General features: G+C 41.6%; 1 protein-coding gene across 1 annotated transcript in view; it reads left to right on the top strand.

Annotated features, from left to right (window-relative positions):
* LOC126191144 (Down syndrome cell adhesion molecule-like protein Dscam2) overlaps positions 1-14,011 on the top strand; it is a 395,591-nt gene that overhangs the window by 211,394 nt on the left and 170,186 nt on the right. Inside the window, exons 19-20 of the mRNA XM_049931899.1 lie at positions 2,619-2,960; positions 3,182-3,328. Coding sequence (XP_049787856.1) covers positions 2,619-2,960; positions 3,182-3,328 — 489 coding nt within the window. The remainder of the gene's footprint in view (positions 1-2,618; positions 2,961-3,181; positions 3,329-14,011) is intronic.

Below are 14,011 nucleotides of genomic sequence, written 5' to 3'. Positions count from 1 at the left end.
ACCAGAGCAACTTCCTCATCCTCTCAAACCCAGAACCTCCCACAGAAGAACCACAAAAGTGCCCCACTTGTGACAGGATACGTTCCAGGACTGGATCAGACTCTGAATGTGGCTCTCCAGCAGGGATACGACTTCCTCAAATCCTGCCCTGAAATGAGATCCATCCTTCATGAAATCCTCCCCACTCCACCAAGAGTGTCTTTCCGCCGTCCACCTAACCTTCATAACCTCTTAGTTCATCCCTATGAAATCCCCAAACCACCTTCCCTACCCTCTGGCTCCTACCCTTGTAACCGCCCCCGGTGTAAAACCTGTCCCATGCACCCTCCCACCACCACCTACTCCAGTCCTGTAACCCGGAAGGTGTACACGATCAAAGGCAGAACCACGTGTGAAAGCACCCACGTGATTTACCAACTGACCTGCCTACACTGTGACGCATTCTATGTGGGAATGACCAGCAACAAACTATCCATTCGCATGAATGGACACAGGCAGACAGTGTTTGTTGGTAATGAGGATCACCCTGTGGCTAAACATGCCTTGGTGCACGGCCAGCACATCTTGGCACAGTGTTACACCGTCCGGGTTATCTGGATACTTCCCACTAACACCAACCTATCTGAACTCCGGAGATGGGAACTTGCTCTTCAATATATCCTCTCTTCTCGTTATCCACCAGACCTCAATCTCCGCTAATTTCAAGTTGCCGCCACTCATACCTCACCTGTCATTCAACAACATCTTTGCCTCTGCACTTCCACCTCAACTGACATCTCTGCCCAAACTCTTTGCCTCTGTATATGTCTGCTTGTGTCTGTATATGTGTGGATGGATATGTGTGTGTGTGCGAGTGTATACCCGTCCTTTTTTCCCCCTAAGGTAAGTCTTTCCGCTCCCGGGATTGGAATGACTCCCTACCCTCTCCCTTAAAACCCACATCCTTTCGTCTTTCCCTCTCCTTCCCTCTTTCCTGATGAAGCAACTGTTGGTTGCGAAAGCTAGAATTTTGTGTGTATGTTTGTGTTTGTTTGTGTGTCTATCGATGTGCCAGCGCTTTCATTTGGTAAGTCACATCATCTTTGTTTTTAGATATATTTTTCCCACGTGGAATGTTTCCCTCTATTATATTGATGTCATACTTTCTTATGTCTAATTTGGTCCACATATTTAAAAGTAGTAGCACTGGGAGAATTGGAGGTATACTTTGGCCTTGAGGATCTGTTACGCGGCTACTCGCAAGAGGAGAGTGGAGGGCAGTAAGTGGGGACACTTGCTACCATCATTCCCCTCCCGTGGAATTTGGAGTAGAGAGTTTTGAATTCTCATGCACTTCAAGAAATGATGGTCTATAGTTCTGTTAGGCAATAGGTAAACATGATGAAAATGCTGTGTCTTTAAGCAAATGCTGCTTAACTTATGTTTTATTGGTCATCACACCATTCATGGAAAAATGTGCCATTCATTTGGTGCAGCTGCATTTTTGAGCTGACTGAAACTCAAGGCAGATGCAAACCTTTGCAGAGCAGTGCATAAACATAGCCCCAGTCCTATTTCTATTGATTCCCTGTATCTGCAGTTGTTGGGTACAGACCCTACATGTTGAGGCTATTCAGTTTTATACAGCACACTGTCAAACTAGTCTCCAAAGAATGCAGTTGTGTTACATAGTAAGTAATCTTGTTTCAGTTGCTGCAAAGCCTTTGTGTAAAATTGCCAGTTATTTGAAAGGTAATAAACATTTTTTTGAAACATTAATACAATGTTTTACCTAGCTCATAGTCCATAATATGCACATCATTGTCAGTATTGTATGAAAACTGCAATCATTATAGATTTTCAACAAAATCTGTCTTTCTGGGGATCATTCATTGCAGTTTTCTAAATACTTTATGCTTTTTCAAGAGCATAATTGTTTCTCTCTCTCCCTCTCTTTTTATTTTTCTTGTGTGTGTGTGTGTGTGTGTGTGTGTGTGTGTGTGTGTGTGTGTGTGTGTGTGTGTGTGTGTGGCCATTTATACTGGCCAGTGATAATCAGGGCAGACCCTGGGTAGGTCTAATTGTGCTCTCTAACTTGACTACATTTTTTAACCCTGTAAATAGGCTTGAAATAATAATTTTGTAAAAGGAAGCTCTGATTTATCACATTCTACATCAGCTGAGTGGATGCCCATCCTCTGCTATCAAATGTTGGATATAATCATCTTTTTATGTATGGCAAAATACTTATACAGAACCAAGAAATCTATAAATATACAAAGTTTATAGGGTGGTTACATGATATGAATGCAGTTATGATGTTATGGGATGCTTTCTTAATGTATCAGCATAAAAAAAACATATGCCTTTTAAGAAGGCACAAATTGCACTAATAATATGAAACAAATTGTCCAGTTTCTTGTTGAGTCTGACATGTACAAATCTGCAGAGACAGTTTGCATCAAAATCAAGTTGAACAGCAAAAAAACAGATGAAGTTCAGCAAAGGTGTTCATAGTTTTAAATTGTTTCATGAAATTTAGTAACTGATGTTCAATGTGAAATTTGAATGCAAGAAAAGGTCTTTAGTGAATATTGTGTTGTTTAAAATAAGAGTTAATCCATTGATTCAATTTTCAGTTCCAACTGGAGTTCCACAAGATGTTCGTGCTGAAGCTAGAAGCTCTACAGAGCTGTTTGTTACATGGGAGCCACCACTGAGAGAACACTGGAATGGGAATCTTCTTGGTTACTATGTTGGTTATCAAGAACAACCATCATTCATTCCATCATCCCCATCACCATCCCCAACAAGTCACAACTATAGCCTTAAAACTGTGGAAGTTGGTACTCAGTATGGTGGTGAAGCTACTCTTCAAGGACTCTCAAAATTTACCACATATACAATTATTGTTCAAGCTTACAACAGTCGAGGAGCTGGCCCAGCATCAGATCCTATAACAGTGAAGACCCTAGAGGATGGTAGGCATTGTTATTTCATTTAAGCCATGAAATTTTCTTACAGGCAATGCTTGCTCTAAAGTTTGTAGCTAATCACTTTATACCAAGAAGTTTCTACTCTGTTAGAATGTCTTGACATTTCAAATAAAAATATTTGAATCACTTATTACAATAGTTATGCAGTCTTCTAAAACTTTAAATGTTTTGTAATGACCATTTGCATATTCGATTTTTGTTAACAGTACCAAGCCTTCCACCAGAAAATGTGCAGTGTTCTGCACTAACCTCTCAGAGCTTGGAAGTATCTTGGGAAACTCCCCCTGTGGAAGGAAGAAATGGAATCATCCAGGGCTACAAGGTGTCTCACCAGCCAGCAGAAGAATGGTATGGTGGGTAATTTCAGTATACAGCAATCTTTGTCTCAAGTAAAAATAAATTAATATAAAATTATTTATCAGGTCCTTAGAGAATGAAACATTAACATTAACATTAATCTGCTATCAAGCTGCTGCATTAGCAACCAGCACACATCTTACACACCAAGTGTTAAGCTTACGTAAATAAATTTTGACTTTAGAACAACAAAATTATCTGACACTTGTGACTGCTATGTTAGCTAGCTTCTGTAGATTCTCTGTCATCACAAAAAGGACTCTGTCTCACATCCTTGCACTTATCCCTCCAGCTATACTACAGATTTCCCAAAGTAACAGCATTGAAAATGGTAGCCTCAGAACTGCAATTAATAGCATAAACTGTGTTTTATGCATAATCATTGTGTAATTCATGGCTATTTGCTTCATTCACAAATAACTATTATTAATGAGAGCCTGCTTATGTTCTTGATAAAGGGCATTGGCACATTGTTTATGTGCTTGCATGGTTTTAAGTCAGGTATACTTGATTTTTTACGCTGGAAAGCAGTATCACTGCCTTTTGAGCTTGTATCAACCCCCATTTCTGCAGCTGTAAATACTATTGTGAGTTAAATAATTCTCAAAATTTTATTAGTCCAATCATATTTCCCTCACAAACCATTTAATTCGTAGTTTTCTTATTTTTCCAGTAATCAATTCTGTGAAACAATATATAGTCATAACCATTATTTGAAATTATATGATGCTACTGTCACTATACAATTATTACTTATTATCCATTTTGGCATATGATCTTACAGAGAATAATCAGTATCTCTCATGAACTCTTGCCTGTAACTGACTGCCTCACACAAAAAACATCGAATGTGCATACTGTCATTGAACAATCAGTAACAAAATACAGTGTAAGTAATGTCATCATTGTTTGCATGTGTGATACCATGCTGCACTCCATACAAAGATAGGTGTTGGTCATTTATCATGATACAATGATGCCATTACAACTACACAGTACTGGAAAAAGACCAGCTGATCTCAAAATTTCAAACTGGTTTGGTAACTCCACAGGAAGAGTAAGTGGAATTGTAAGATGCAATTGGCAACAGTAATTTTAAGATGAAACCAGATGAATAGTTTGTGTCCAAGCCTACTTTTGTGTCATTGCTGACATACACTTTTATTTCACCAACAACAGACATCTGTGGGGTGTAGTACACAACATTATAATTAAAGGTCAAAGCCAAAACATTAGTTAGTATACAGTCCATTGAGTTGTGAGCCCATCATAACTGAGCGAAATGCGAAGTCTGAATAGGCTAGTGAGCACAATCTGAGCAAGAAAGGAGAAAGAGAGAAACAGAGTCGGTGTCCAAATTCATATATACACTGGGACCACTGCCAGTACTACGGAGGCTGCCATATTGAACACTACTCTTTCTTGGACTGCCAAGCAACCATTTTAAGTCCAGCCTATCATCAGAGCTTGGTTCCACAGGTCACATTATGGGCAGTGCCTATGATGTAGACTGGCATCAGTTACAGGTGATATGGCCATATACTGGGGTCGATAAGGAGGTCCCATGGAAGTTTGTGAAAGCCTCCTCTGTTGAAGCCATCATCATTGCTTAGTGGATTTAGCTTTTGATGTGAGAAGGAGAGGTCCCCAGGGATAGGATTGACTTTTTGAAACCACCTGTACAGTGGTGTAGGTTAGGGCCCCATGTATCAAATCCTGAAGCCATTCATCAAAGTACATCCCCGTTTCCTTGTAATCGACGAAAAAGGAATTTCACTTGATTGTCTTGGTTAGTGATCACCAAACTGTCAATTGTGAGCTACAAGTAGCTTGTGTGGCATTTTTGGTAGATTGTGGTAACCATCAGGTTGGCTAACTGGCTCAGATAGTACTAATGATAACAGGCTGTTTATACTGCGCATCCAATGTCAGTCAAGAATACTACGTTGTAGAACTGCACTTTTAGAAGCTGCAGTTTCATTATTTGATACTTTCAAAAATAAAACTGAGATAATGTATGCTATTAAATCTGTACAGCTTTCTGCAAACACAGTAATGAGGATGGTTGTGGTTATGAATTCTGACATTATTTCACAACTTAAAATTAATGTTGACTGCTGCAGCTATTTTCCCCAAAACTTGATGAATTGATAAAGCTCAGTTGGTTGTTTCTGCAAGAATGGCTTTTGATAATTTCAAATAAGAGAGGATCTCGTAAAGATTATACCACTAACAAGTCACACTACAGGACAGAACATATTTTTAGCAACTAAAGGTATTATCAACTTTAAAAATATTCCTGTGAAAATAGTGGTGGACTAAGCAACTGATGGAGCTCCTGCGAATGTAGGCAGAGAGAAGGGATTCATAGCCTTGTGTCATAAACACAACAGCTTTCCAAAATTTCTGTCCTACCATTGTTTAATACACCAGAATTGTGTGGAAAGTTATTAATTATGAACAATGTAATACAAAAATGGTCAACAAAGTTAGAGCACTTGCAGTTCAGAGATGCTTTTTCAGAGCACTTACTGATGAATTAGTGTGCCAATATGGTGATCTACTGCTTCATATGGAATTCGTTGGCTTGTAGAGGCAGTGTTTTACAACATGTTAAAGAGCTGCTTCCTGCATTAGTAGAATTTTTGAAAGAATGTGGTGAATCCTCCAATCAACAGAAAGATCTGGTTTGGCTGTAAGATTGTGCTTTCCTCACCTACTTCACCAAAAAGTTAAATCAGGGTGTATACATTCCGGGACAACTGGGAACTCCGGGAAAAATCCAGCAATTTTTTTATCTAGTAGAAAACCAGGAAAAAGCTGGGAATATTCTAGAATTCCAGGAATTTTTCATTGTTTTAGTCCTTGGTTAAATTTTTGTAGTTTTGACTGGCAAGAATGTACAAACAGGAAAATGTGTCAAAGGCTTTAGGATGAAGGCTGTGGAATACTTCATAACAGCAAACTGCTTCTGATGAGCGTGATGTCACAACTGTTTACATTAAGTTTGTTTTGAGCAGTTGCCAGCGGGCTCATGTGCATGCACAGTAGAGCTGCGTATGAGCAGTGCCTTCTCCCACTTCTGGCTATTTGAAATGTGGCTGCAGCAGTAGCAAGAAGCAGTCATGCTACAGAGATAAATTTTTCTGACTCAGCCAAGCTGTCAGATTTGCACCTGCACAGAGCAGTTTGGGTTTTAGTGGGGAGGGGGATAGTGACCCATGTTTACATTTAGTGATTTTGCTGTTTCCTGATGTCCTATTTCCTCTCCATTTACAGTTCACACATCAAATGGAAAAAAAACAACCACAGATTTCTGTGGCTGGAACCTATCAAGTGAATTAAAATACATGCACATAATTACGGAAGGCTGTTGTTAGTTTCAGTTTTCTGATTTTTATTTCCATGTTTTTGGCAGTCAAGCCTTAATTGGCGTGCATAACAATGAAGTTATTTTTGTCAACTTACTAAATAAATCTGGCTTTTATTAATCCTTTCTGCAGATGCAGTCTATTGATACTAAACGAAGCATTTCATTCCACATTGTTGGCTAGCTTCAATTGTTCACTGAATTTCATTCAAGTGCACATTTTCATCTCCTGGCACTTATAGCATTATGCCATAATAAAGAATCAAACATGAGACAATACAATACTGGTACTCCCAGAAAATTTGCATTCCAAAAAGCTTACTGAAAAGCTTAATATCAGGTTGGGGCCTAATTCAATTTGAATCTGGACTGTGTACTTTAAGCCTAATTATGCATTTTAGCATTGCTTACAAAATTCCTACACTCTTGATGTATCCTCTGATGTCCTACTTCTTTTATGACGACATATAAGATCTCTTAATGCTATATGTGTATGAACGTACAGGCGTCCTATGCATCATAGCTGCCCACATGCAGTAACGCTTGTTTTCTGGTGCTCTCTGGCAGCTGCTGAAACAAACCCATGTTTAAGAGGTCACACAAAAATGTTATGAAAGATTTTTCAAAAAGTGTTATTTGCAAAGGAAATTTTCTTTTACGCAAGATGAACTATGTTACGTATGAGAATGTGCAATGAATTTTTTAAATCACAGTTAGTTTGACTCTCATTTAAAACTTAAAACTTTCAGGGCCAGCCACTTAGAATAATTTTGAGCCCAAAAGACTAGACATTAATGTCACTGTTTAAAATTTTACTGGTACAGTTGTGTGGTGTATATTAAAGTGTAACACACGCTAAAAAGACCAATTTTATATTTGAAAGTGTAACTTTTCTTGTAGCTTATTAATCTTCAAGAGCAGTATTATATGTGAAAGCTTAGCTTTACTTGTACCTACACTATGTACAATAATTTAAAACATTAACTTTTCCTATTTGTGCGTTCGTGCTACTTAACAGTGATGTTGCTATTGGCTGACTACATAATGTGTCCTATGCTATGAAAGTCTGCTATGATTGGCTGACGATTTCACATGACATGAGCTATGATTGTCTTACAATAGAGCATTGCAATGCTTTGGAAATTAACATGTTGTGTTTGATGGATCTCGAATTAATACTTTCATAATACGAAAATATGCAGCATATTGTAATATGAAAATAGGTAGCGTACATGTTGCTGCACATCAAAGATCTGTCCAAAACACATTTCTTTTTTATCTGGGTTTTATTTTCTAAAGTACCGGGAAGTTCCTGGTGGTGAATAAAACTTTTACCATTCAAAGGATTGATGTTTTTACAGCTCCAAGGGAAAGTACACTGTTGCTTATCATGAAAAAAAGCGTATTTTCACCTTTGAAGAAGTGTATTTTCACTTGGGAAAAAGTGTGTTTTTAACCGGGAGATCCAGGATGTTTTTTTCATGTGCACATATACACCCTGTAAATATTCTTAACTGGTAGCTTTAAGGTAATGGTAAAGATATTAGTGGAACAATTTCAAATGTTACTTCATTCTTAAATAAGCTGCAACTGTGGGGGAAGAATGTCATCTAAGATGACTGCAAACACTTTGCTGGTTTGAAACAAATAATTCACAGTCAAGGCCCTTCAGTGCCATCTTACAATAGCAAACAATACACTGAAATTCTTTCAGAATTGAGAACTTCCAAGATTTCAGAAGAATTTCCTCTATTGCACAATTTGTCAAATTGCCTTGTACAGAGATTGATGCTGAAGATTTCTCTACTTGTGTCATGGGGACTTTTGATTTTTAAGAGAACAATGCTGCAGTGGAGTTGAAACTGATTGATTTTCAAAATGATTTCCCTTTAAAATCACTTTCAAGCTTTGAAAATACTTGGCCTTCTTGTTCCTAAAGAAAAAGATTCCCATCCTTCTCATTAAAGTTAATAAGTCTGTTAAAAAAAATCTGTTCTAATATTTTGAAAAGGAAAGATTGCTACTTGCCATATAGAGATGTTGAGTCAAAGGCAGGCACAACAAAAAGTTTGCTCTACAGTTGAGCTTTCAGCCAAAAGACTTTCTGAAGTAGAAAATGCACGCACATTCCTGCAAGCACAACTCACACACACACGTGACCACCATCTTTGACCACTGAAACTGGACTACAATTAACTGCACTTGATGGGAGAAGCTATCTGAGAGTTGTGGGGATAAGGAGGAGTCTGGGGTGTGGAGGGGAAGGGATAGTGAGCTGGGGATGGAGGAGAGTGGAGTGTTGCTTGTGGGAGCATGAAGGGACACAGATAGGACTGCTAGGTGTAGTCGCAAGAGCTTTGGGGAGGCTACAGGTGCAACTTGCAGCACAGCCCCGTCCCCACCAACGTCCCTAAATGCTCCCACAAGCAGCACTACACTCTCTCATACCTCTACCCTGCTATCACTTCCCTCCCTGTCCCAGCCTCCTCCTTACCCCCACCACCCACAGATTTCTTCCCCCATCAGGTGCAGTTGCTCGCAGTCCAGCCTCAGTGGCCAGAGACAGCGGTCATGTGTGCGAGAGTTGTGCTTGCATGAATCTATGTGTGTTTTCTACTTTAGTAGAAGACCTTTTGGCCAAAATCTCAAATGTTAGTAGTCCCTTTGTCGTGCCTGTGTGCACCTCAACATCTCCTCTATATGGTCAGTATCAATCTATTCTTTTTGTAGTGTTGTCTTTATTTTTTTATGGTAGCTCAAAAGCTTCTTGAATTTGGGGACCACTGTTCTAGAAACTTAAATATAAGTGCATTATGCCGACTGGTGGCATAGCGCCCTGGTTATGATACATTCCAGCCATGTGGAAGGTAGTGAATGTCAATTAGAGCACTGCAACAATGTGGCAAATCCATGTGAATAGCACTTGTCTATGTTACTCATTATAAAGGATGGGGCCCCTCCACGCCCACACCAACGTGGTGACCAAACTAAAAGTTCTACTATCACCTTCGTAAACATGTTAGTTTTTGAATCAGGAGTCATAGGATGCGGGCTGTGATGTTATCCATGTGTCTAGGTACGATTACTCATTAACGTGGTCCATCAGGAGATAGAAGTGTTCGAAAATGATCGAAGGGTAGTGGTTGTAAGAGCAGAGGCAAGCGCCAAGGGAAAAAAACCTCTGCAACAGTAGGACAGGTAGTAAGGGCAGTAGCGGCTTGCTAGCTGCGACAGAGCATGCAAGGTGAGGTAAGGTTAGTGTGAGGTATCATACATCATTACCTACGTGCTGCATGTTCGTTAACTGGGTCAGTCCGGGTGCTGTGGCTGGGCTCGTGTGTAGCCTCCTTGGCCTGCTGTAGTGGCTTCCTCCCTGTAACAAAGGAATTCGGTGTGGCAACACATGCGTTGCTGTTACGCGCTCTGCTGCGCCTTGTCGTCAGTGATTTGGTACAGCTTCATCACGCTGGTGCATAACGTTGGCAGCCAGCCGCTGTCTGGTGTTCTCCTCTACTGCACGGTGCAGGCATTCTGCAGTGTAGCTCCGAGCAGCCCTGTTTGTTCAGAGAGCTGTGCCACTTCAGCGTTGGAGAAATACAGGTCGTTCGCTCGCGCTCGTGTGATGAAGGCTGCCTTTTTGTCTTCTCGGTCCCTTGCGGGGGCCGCTCCCACAGCGGTCGGTGTCGCCACCAGTGCCACTGGGGTGGCGGTTTTCTTCTTTGCACCTTTCACCTGCAGTGCTGCTGGAGCAGCCGCTGGGACAGGCACGCGAACGTACTTCTGCAAGGTTGCAGGAATGTTCGCAGGTACTACTGCACTGAGGCCTTGGGCGAAGACTACACGCAGTTGCCTCAAGGCCTCTTCCTTCTCTGCAGCCATGGCGGCTGCGAAGGCAGCCCTCTCTGCCGCCATGACGGCTTTGAGTGCTGCAGTGGCCTCCTTCACAGTGGTGCTGAGTTCGAGGCCACGTTTCTTCTCGGGAGTGCGAACTGCATCCTGACTGCCCATTTCCGGGCAGTCATCCCTGCCCCTGGCAGGTGGAACTGCTACTGTGTCATCCCTCAGCTGCACCAGGCTCTTCTGCGCCCTATGTCGTTTCCAACATGGTCTTCTCTTCTTCCGCTGCATCGGTGCGGCCACAGGCGCCCTGCCGCCTTTGGCACGGTTGCAGCTTGAGAAAGCCGGGCACAGAAAACAAGGTGGGCAACTGCGCCAGCTGGCGAAGTGCGGGCCGCCACACTGGACACAAGTCGGCAGAACGTTACTGCCGCAGTTGCAGGTGCGGTTGTTGTGCTCGCCTGAGCACTTGACGCACCACGCCATGTTGCGGCAATACTTTGCTACATGGCCCTCACCCTGGCACCTGAAGTACTGGGGCTGGGGGTCCATGGCGGTCGGGAGAGCTTCTGTTGTAACCGGGAAGCCCAGCAACTTCCGCAAGCCGAAGATGTCACTCCCGCCGTCGGCCATTTGCACGGTCACAGCATAGAGCGGCGACCTCTTCTTGTTGGTCCGGTTGTGCAACCTTGCGGTTGCCTTACCATACCTGGCTCGTAGCAGTCCTTCCCGGACCGCTGCCTCATCACAGCACCAAGGTAACCCCCTGAGCAGTGCCTCAGTCATCTTCATCCTTGCTACGGAAGGTGCCTTCTCACACGCCAGCGGCGCGTCGACGATGTGGTCAGCCACTGCGACCTTGATCGCCCTGTGGTTGGCCACATTTGCAGCTTGAATGCAGATCAGTAAGTCTGTTTCGACAGACTCGTAGACCACCTCGTTCCTAGCGCAATTCGTCATGGTATCGAACAGTGCTGTCCACCCCCCTTTTGCACAAGACATACAAAGGGGGGACAGGCCACGACTCGTCTTCTCGGGAATTCCTTCCATGGTCAGCAGACTCAGTGAGTTGCACAATCGAAGGACCCTTTGTAGTGGCATGTTTCCTCTGCGCATACTTCTTGCCCATGCTGCAAGGCATGGAACACGACAATCTGCAGGCGTTGTGAAAACAACACATGACAATTTGCTTTCCGCGGCGCCCACAGCACAGAAACCACTTCACAAGCTCTCAACAGCCGAGTAAGCGTAGCGTGCAATGGCAGCGATGCATTCGGCTCACCAGCTCAGGCCACTCTCCCTCTCATGTCACTCAATATGGATGTGCACAATAGAGCACAAGGCTGGCAATCCAGTCACTCGATGTCATGTGGTGCTCACTCAGGGAACGATGGGCAACAGCTGCATGGCCTTGCCATGTGGGTAAGGAAACACAGACCCTACCTACACAGCTTTGATACAACATAGTGGCACTAAGGGGCCTGGCAAGCATTCAGATGCATTTAAAATTAGAACTTCTTTTTAGTTGTCAATTTTTCATGTTTTCTATCGAGAAAGTGAGCACTGTATACTTCATATTCACCAGATGTCACCACAGAACAACAAAAATTAAAGTGGTAACATAATGTTGACAGTTATTGAAGATCATTGTTTCAGTTGTGGAACTGTATATTTCCATGAAATAATAGCCATTGGATGAATTCTCCCTTTCAGTCAGCTGCTAAAATCACACTGACATTTAGACATATTTTGAACAGAATAAATTAAAATGATTTTTGTTGACAGGATGACAACACAGCATAATTACCAACTTTGTTTATAATTAATCAAAAACTTCAGTTCAGCCACACCATAGGCTTTCATGAGACAATTTGAATAGATTTCTGTATGTGTAAGTATTTGAATAAGTAGATCATTCAGACAAATTTATTCACCAACAAATTATCTGTAAATTAAATAACAAATAAGATATAATGCCACTGTATTTTCTTTGTTTACGTCTTGTACAAAATTAGTATTTGTTGTCTTGGCTCAGAGCAGTTTTTGTTTTATAAATAACTTATTAATAGTTTGTCCAACAATGTGTCTTTGTGGCTCAGTGGATTAAGTTCCCCTGTAACTGGCCATGTCTGCTTAGAGGTGAGAGGAAGTCAAGGGCACACCACCATGCCTAGTAAAGCAATGCAGTGCTGAAACCATCCTTCAAGTTGAACACAGCTTTACTTGATTTACAGCTTAACAAATGAAACAGAAAACTGCTTATAGGAGGATGACCTCAGCAGTTTGGGCTATAAATCACTAGGGAGCTGGAATATTAAGCAGCCAATTTAATGTAGTCAGCCAGCTGATGGTCAGTCATGATCGATAAGCTGTGTGAAATTTGTACTTTTTAGATTAATATAATATGAGAAACAAACTTTGTCTGTGCTAAAATGCAGTTGGGGTATTTAGAATGAACTATTTTGTCCATTAGAACGAATTCAGCAAACCTGCAATTCATGGAAAAATGTAATTAAAATTTTTATAACTTGGTTCATATTTGGCTGAAACACACTAAGGCTACAAAAATTAGACTTCCAAAACCTTACTTGGCGTTACACTATAATAGACATCTCCAGGTTCATATGTGCAAAGATCTCAACTTTCAGAGATAGATGAGCTTGCTATAGAAAATATGTATTAGAGATGACCTGATGATGATTCAAAACAAAAATAGCCAGTAGTAGTCAAAAGAGTGTGAAACTGCAGAGAAAGCCATCCATATCGAAGTAAATAAGTAAGCCTGAATACGACAAAAAAAAGGCACATAAAATTTACAATTATCTGGGCTACTGAGACCTAAAATGAATATATATAGTGTATTGGGTCTCATCTTGTAATATTTGGGTAAAAACCATCCGAACCCTACTCATAACACTACAGTGAAAGTGTACAGAATAAACTCTACGTTGTGTTGCACTGTGGGAAGATGGCCAGGCAAGCAAGACTCTTCTAGCCTGCTTGGGTTGGGCACAGCTTGGCTTGGATGGGAGTAGCGCAGCCTGCCTGTCCTGCTGATAGTGTGTGGCAACTTGCCTGCTTGCCTCGGGACCTTTGCCTTTCGCGGGCAAGTGCTCTACCATCTGAGCTACCCAAGCACGACTCACACCCTGTCCTCACAGCTTTACTTCTGCCAGTATCTCATCTCCTACCTTCCAAACTTTACAGAAGCTCTCCTGCGAAACCTGCAGAACTAGCACTCCTGAAAGAAATGATATTGCGGATATATGGCTTAGCCACAGCCTGAGGGATGTTTCCAGAATGAGATTTTCACTCTGCAGCAGAGTGTGCGCTGATATGAAACTTCCTGGCAGATTAAAACTGTGTGCCGGACCAAGACTCGAACTACCTAAACATGCCTGTATTTGCAATGCGAATGATGTCAGCTGTAGGAGATAAAAATATAAAAATCTTGCATACTTTTATTAATTTA

The sequence above is a fragment of the Schistocerca cancellata genome, chromosome 6, assembly GCF_023864275.1.
Source record: "Schistocerca cancellata isolate TAMUIC-IGC-003103 chromosome 6, iqSchCanc2.1, whole genome shotgun sequence".
NCBI lineage: Eukaryota > Metazoa > Arthropoda > Insecta > Orthoptera > Acrididae > Schistocerca > Schistocerca cancellata.
This window is presented reverse-complemented; position numbering and strand designations above follow the sequence as displayed.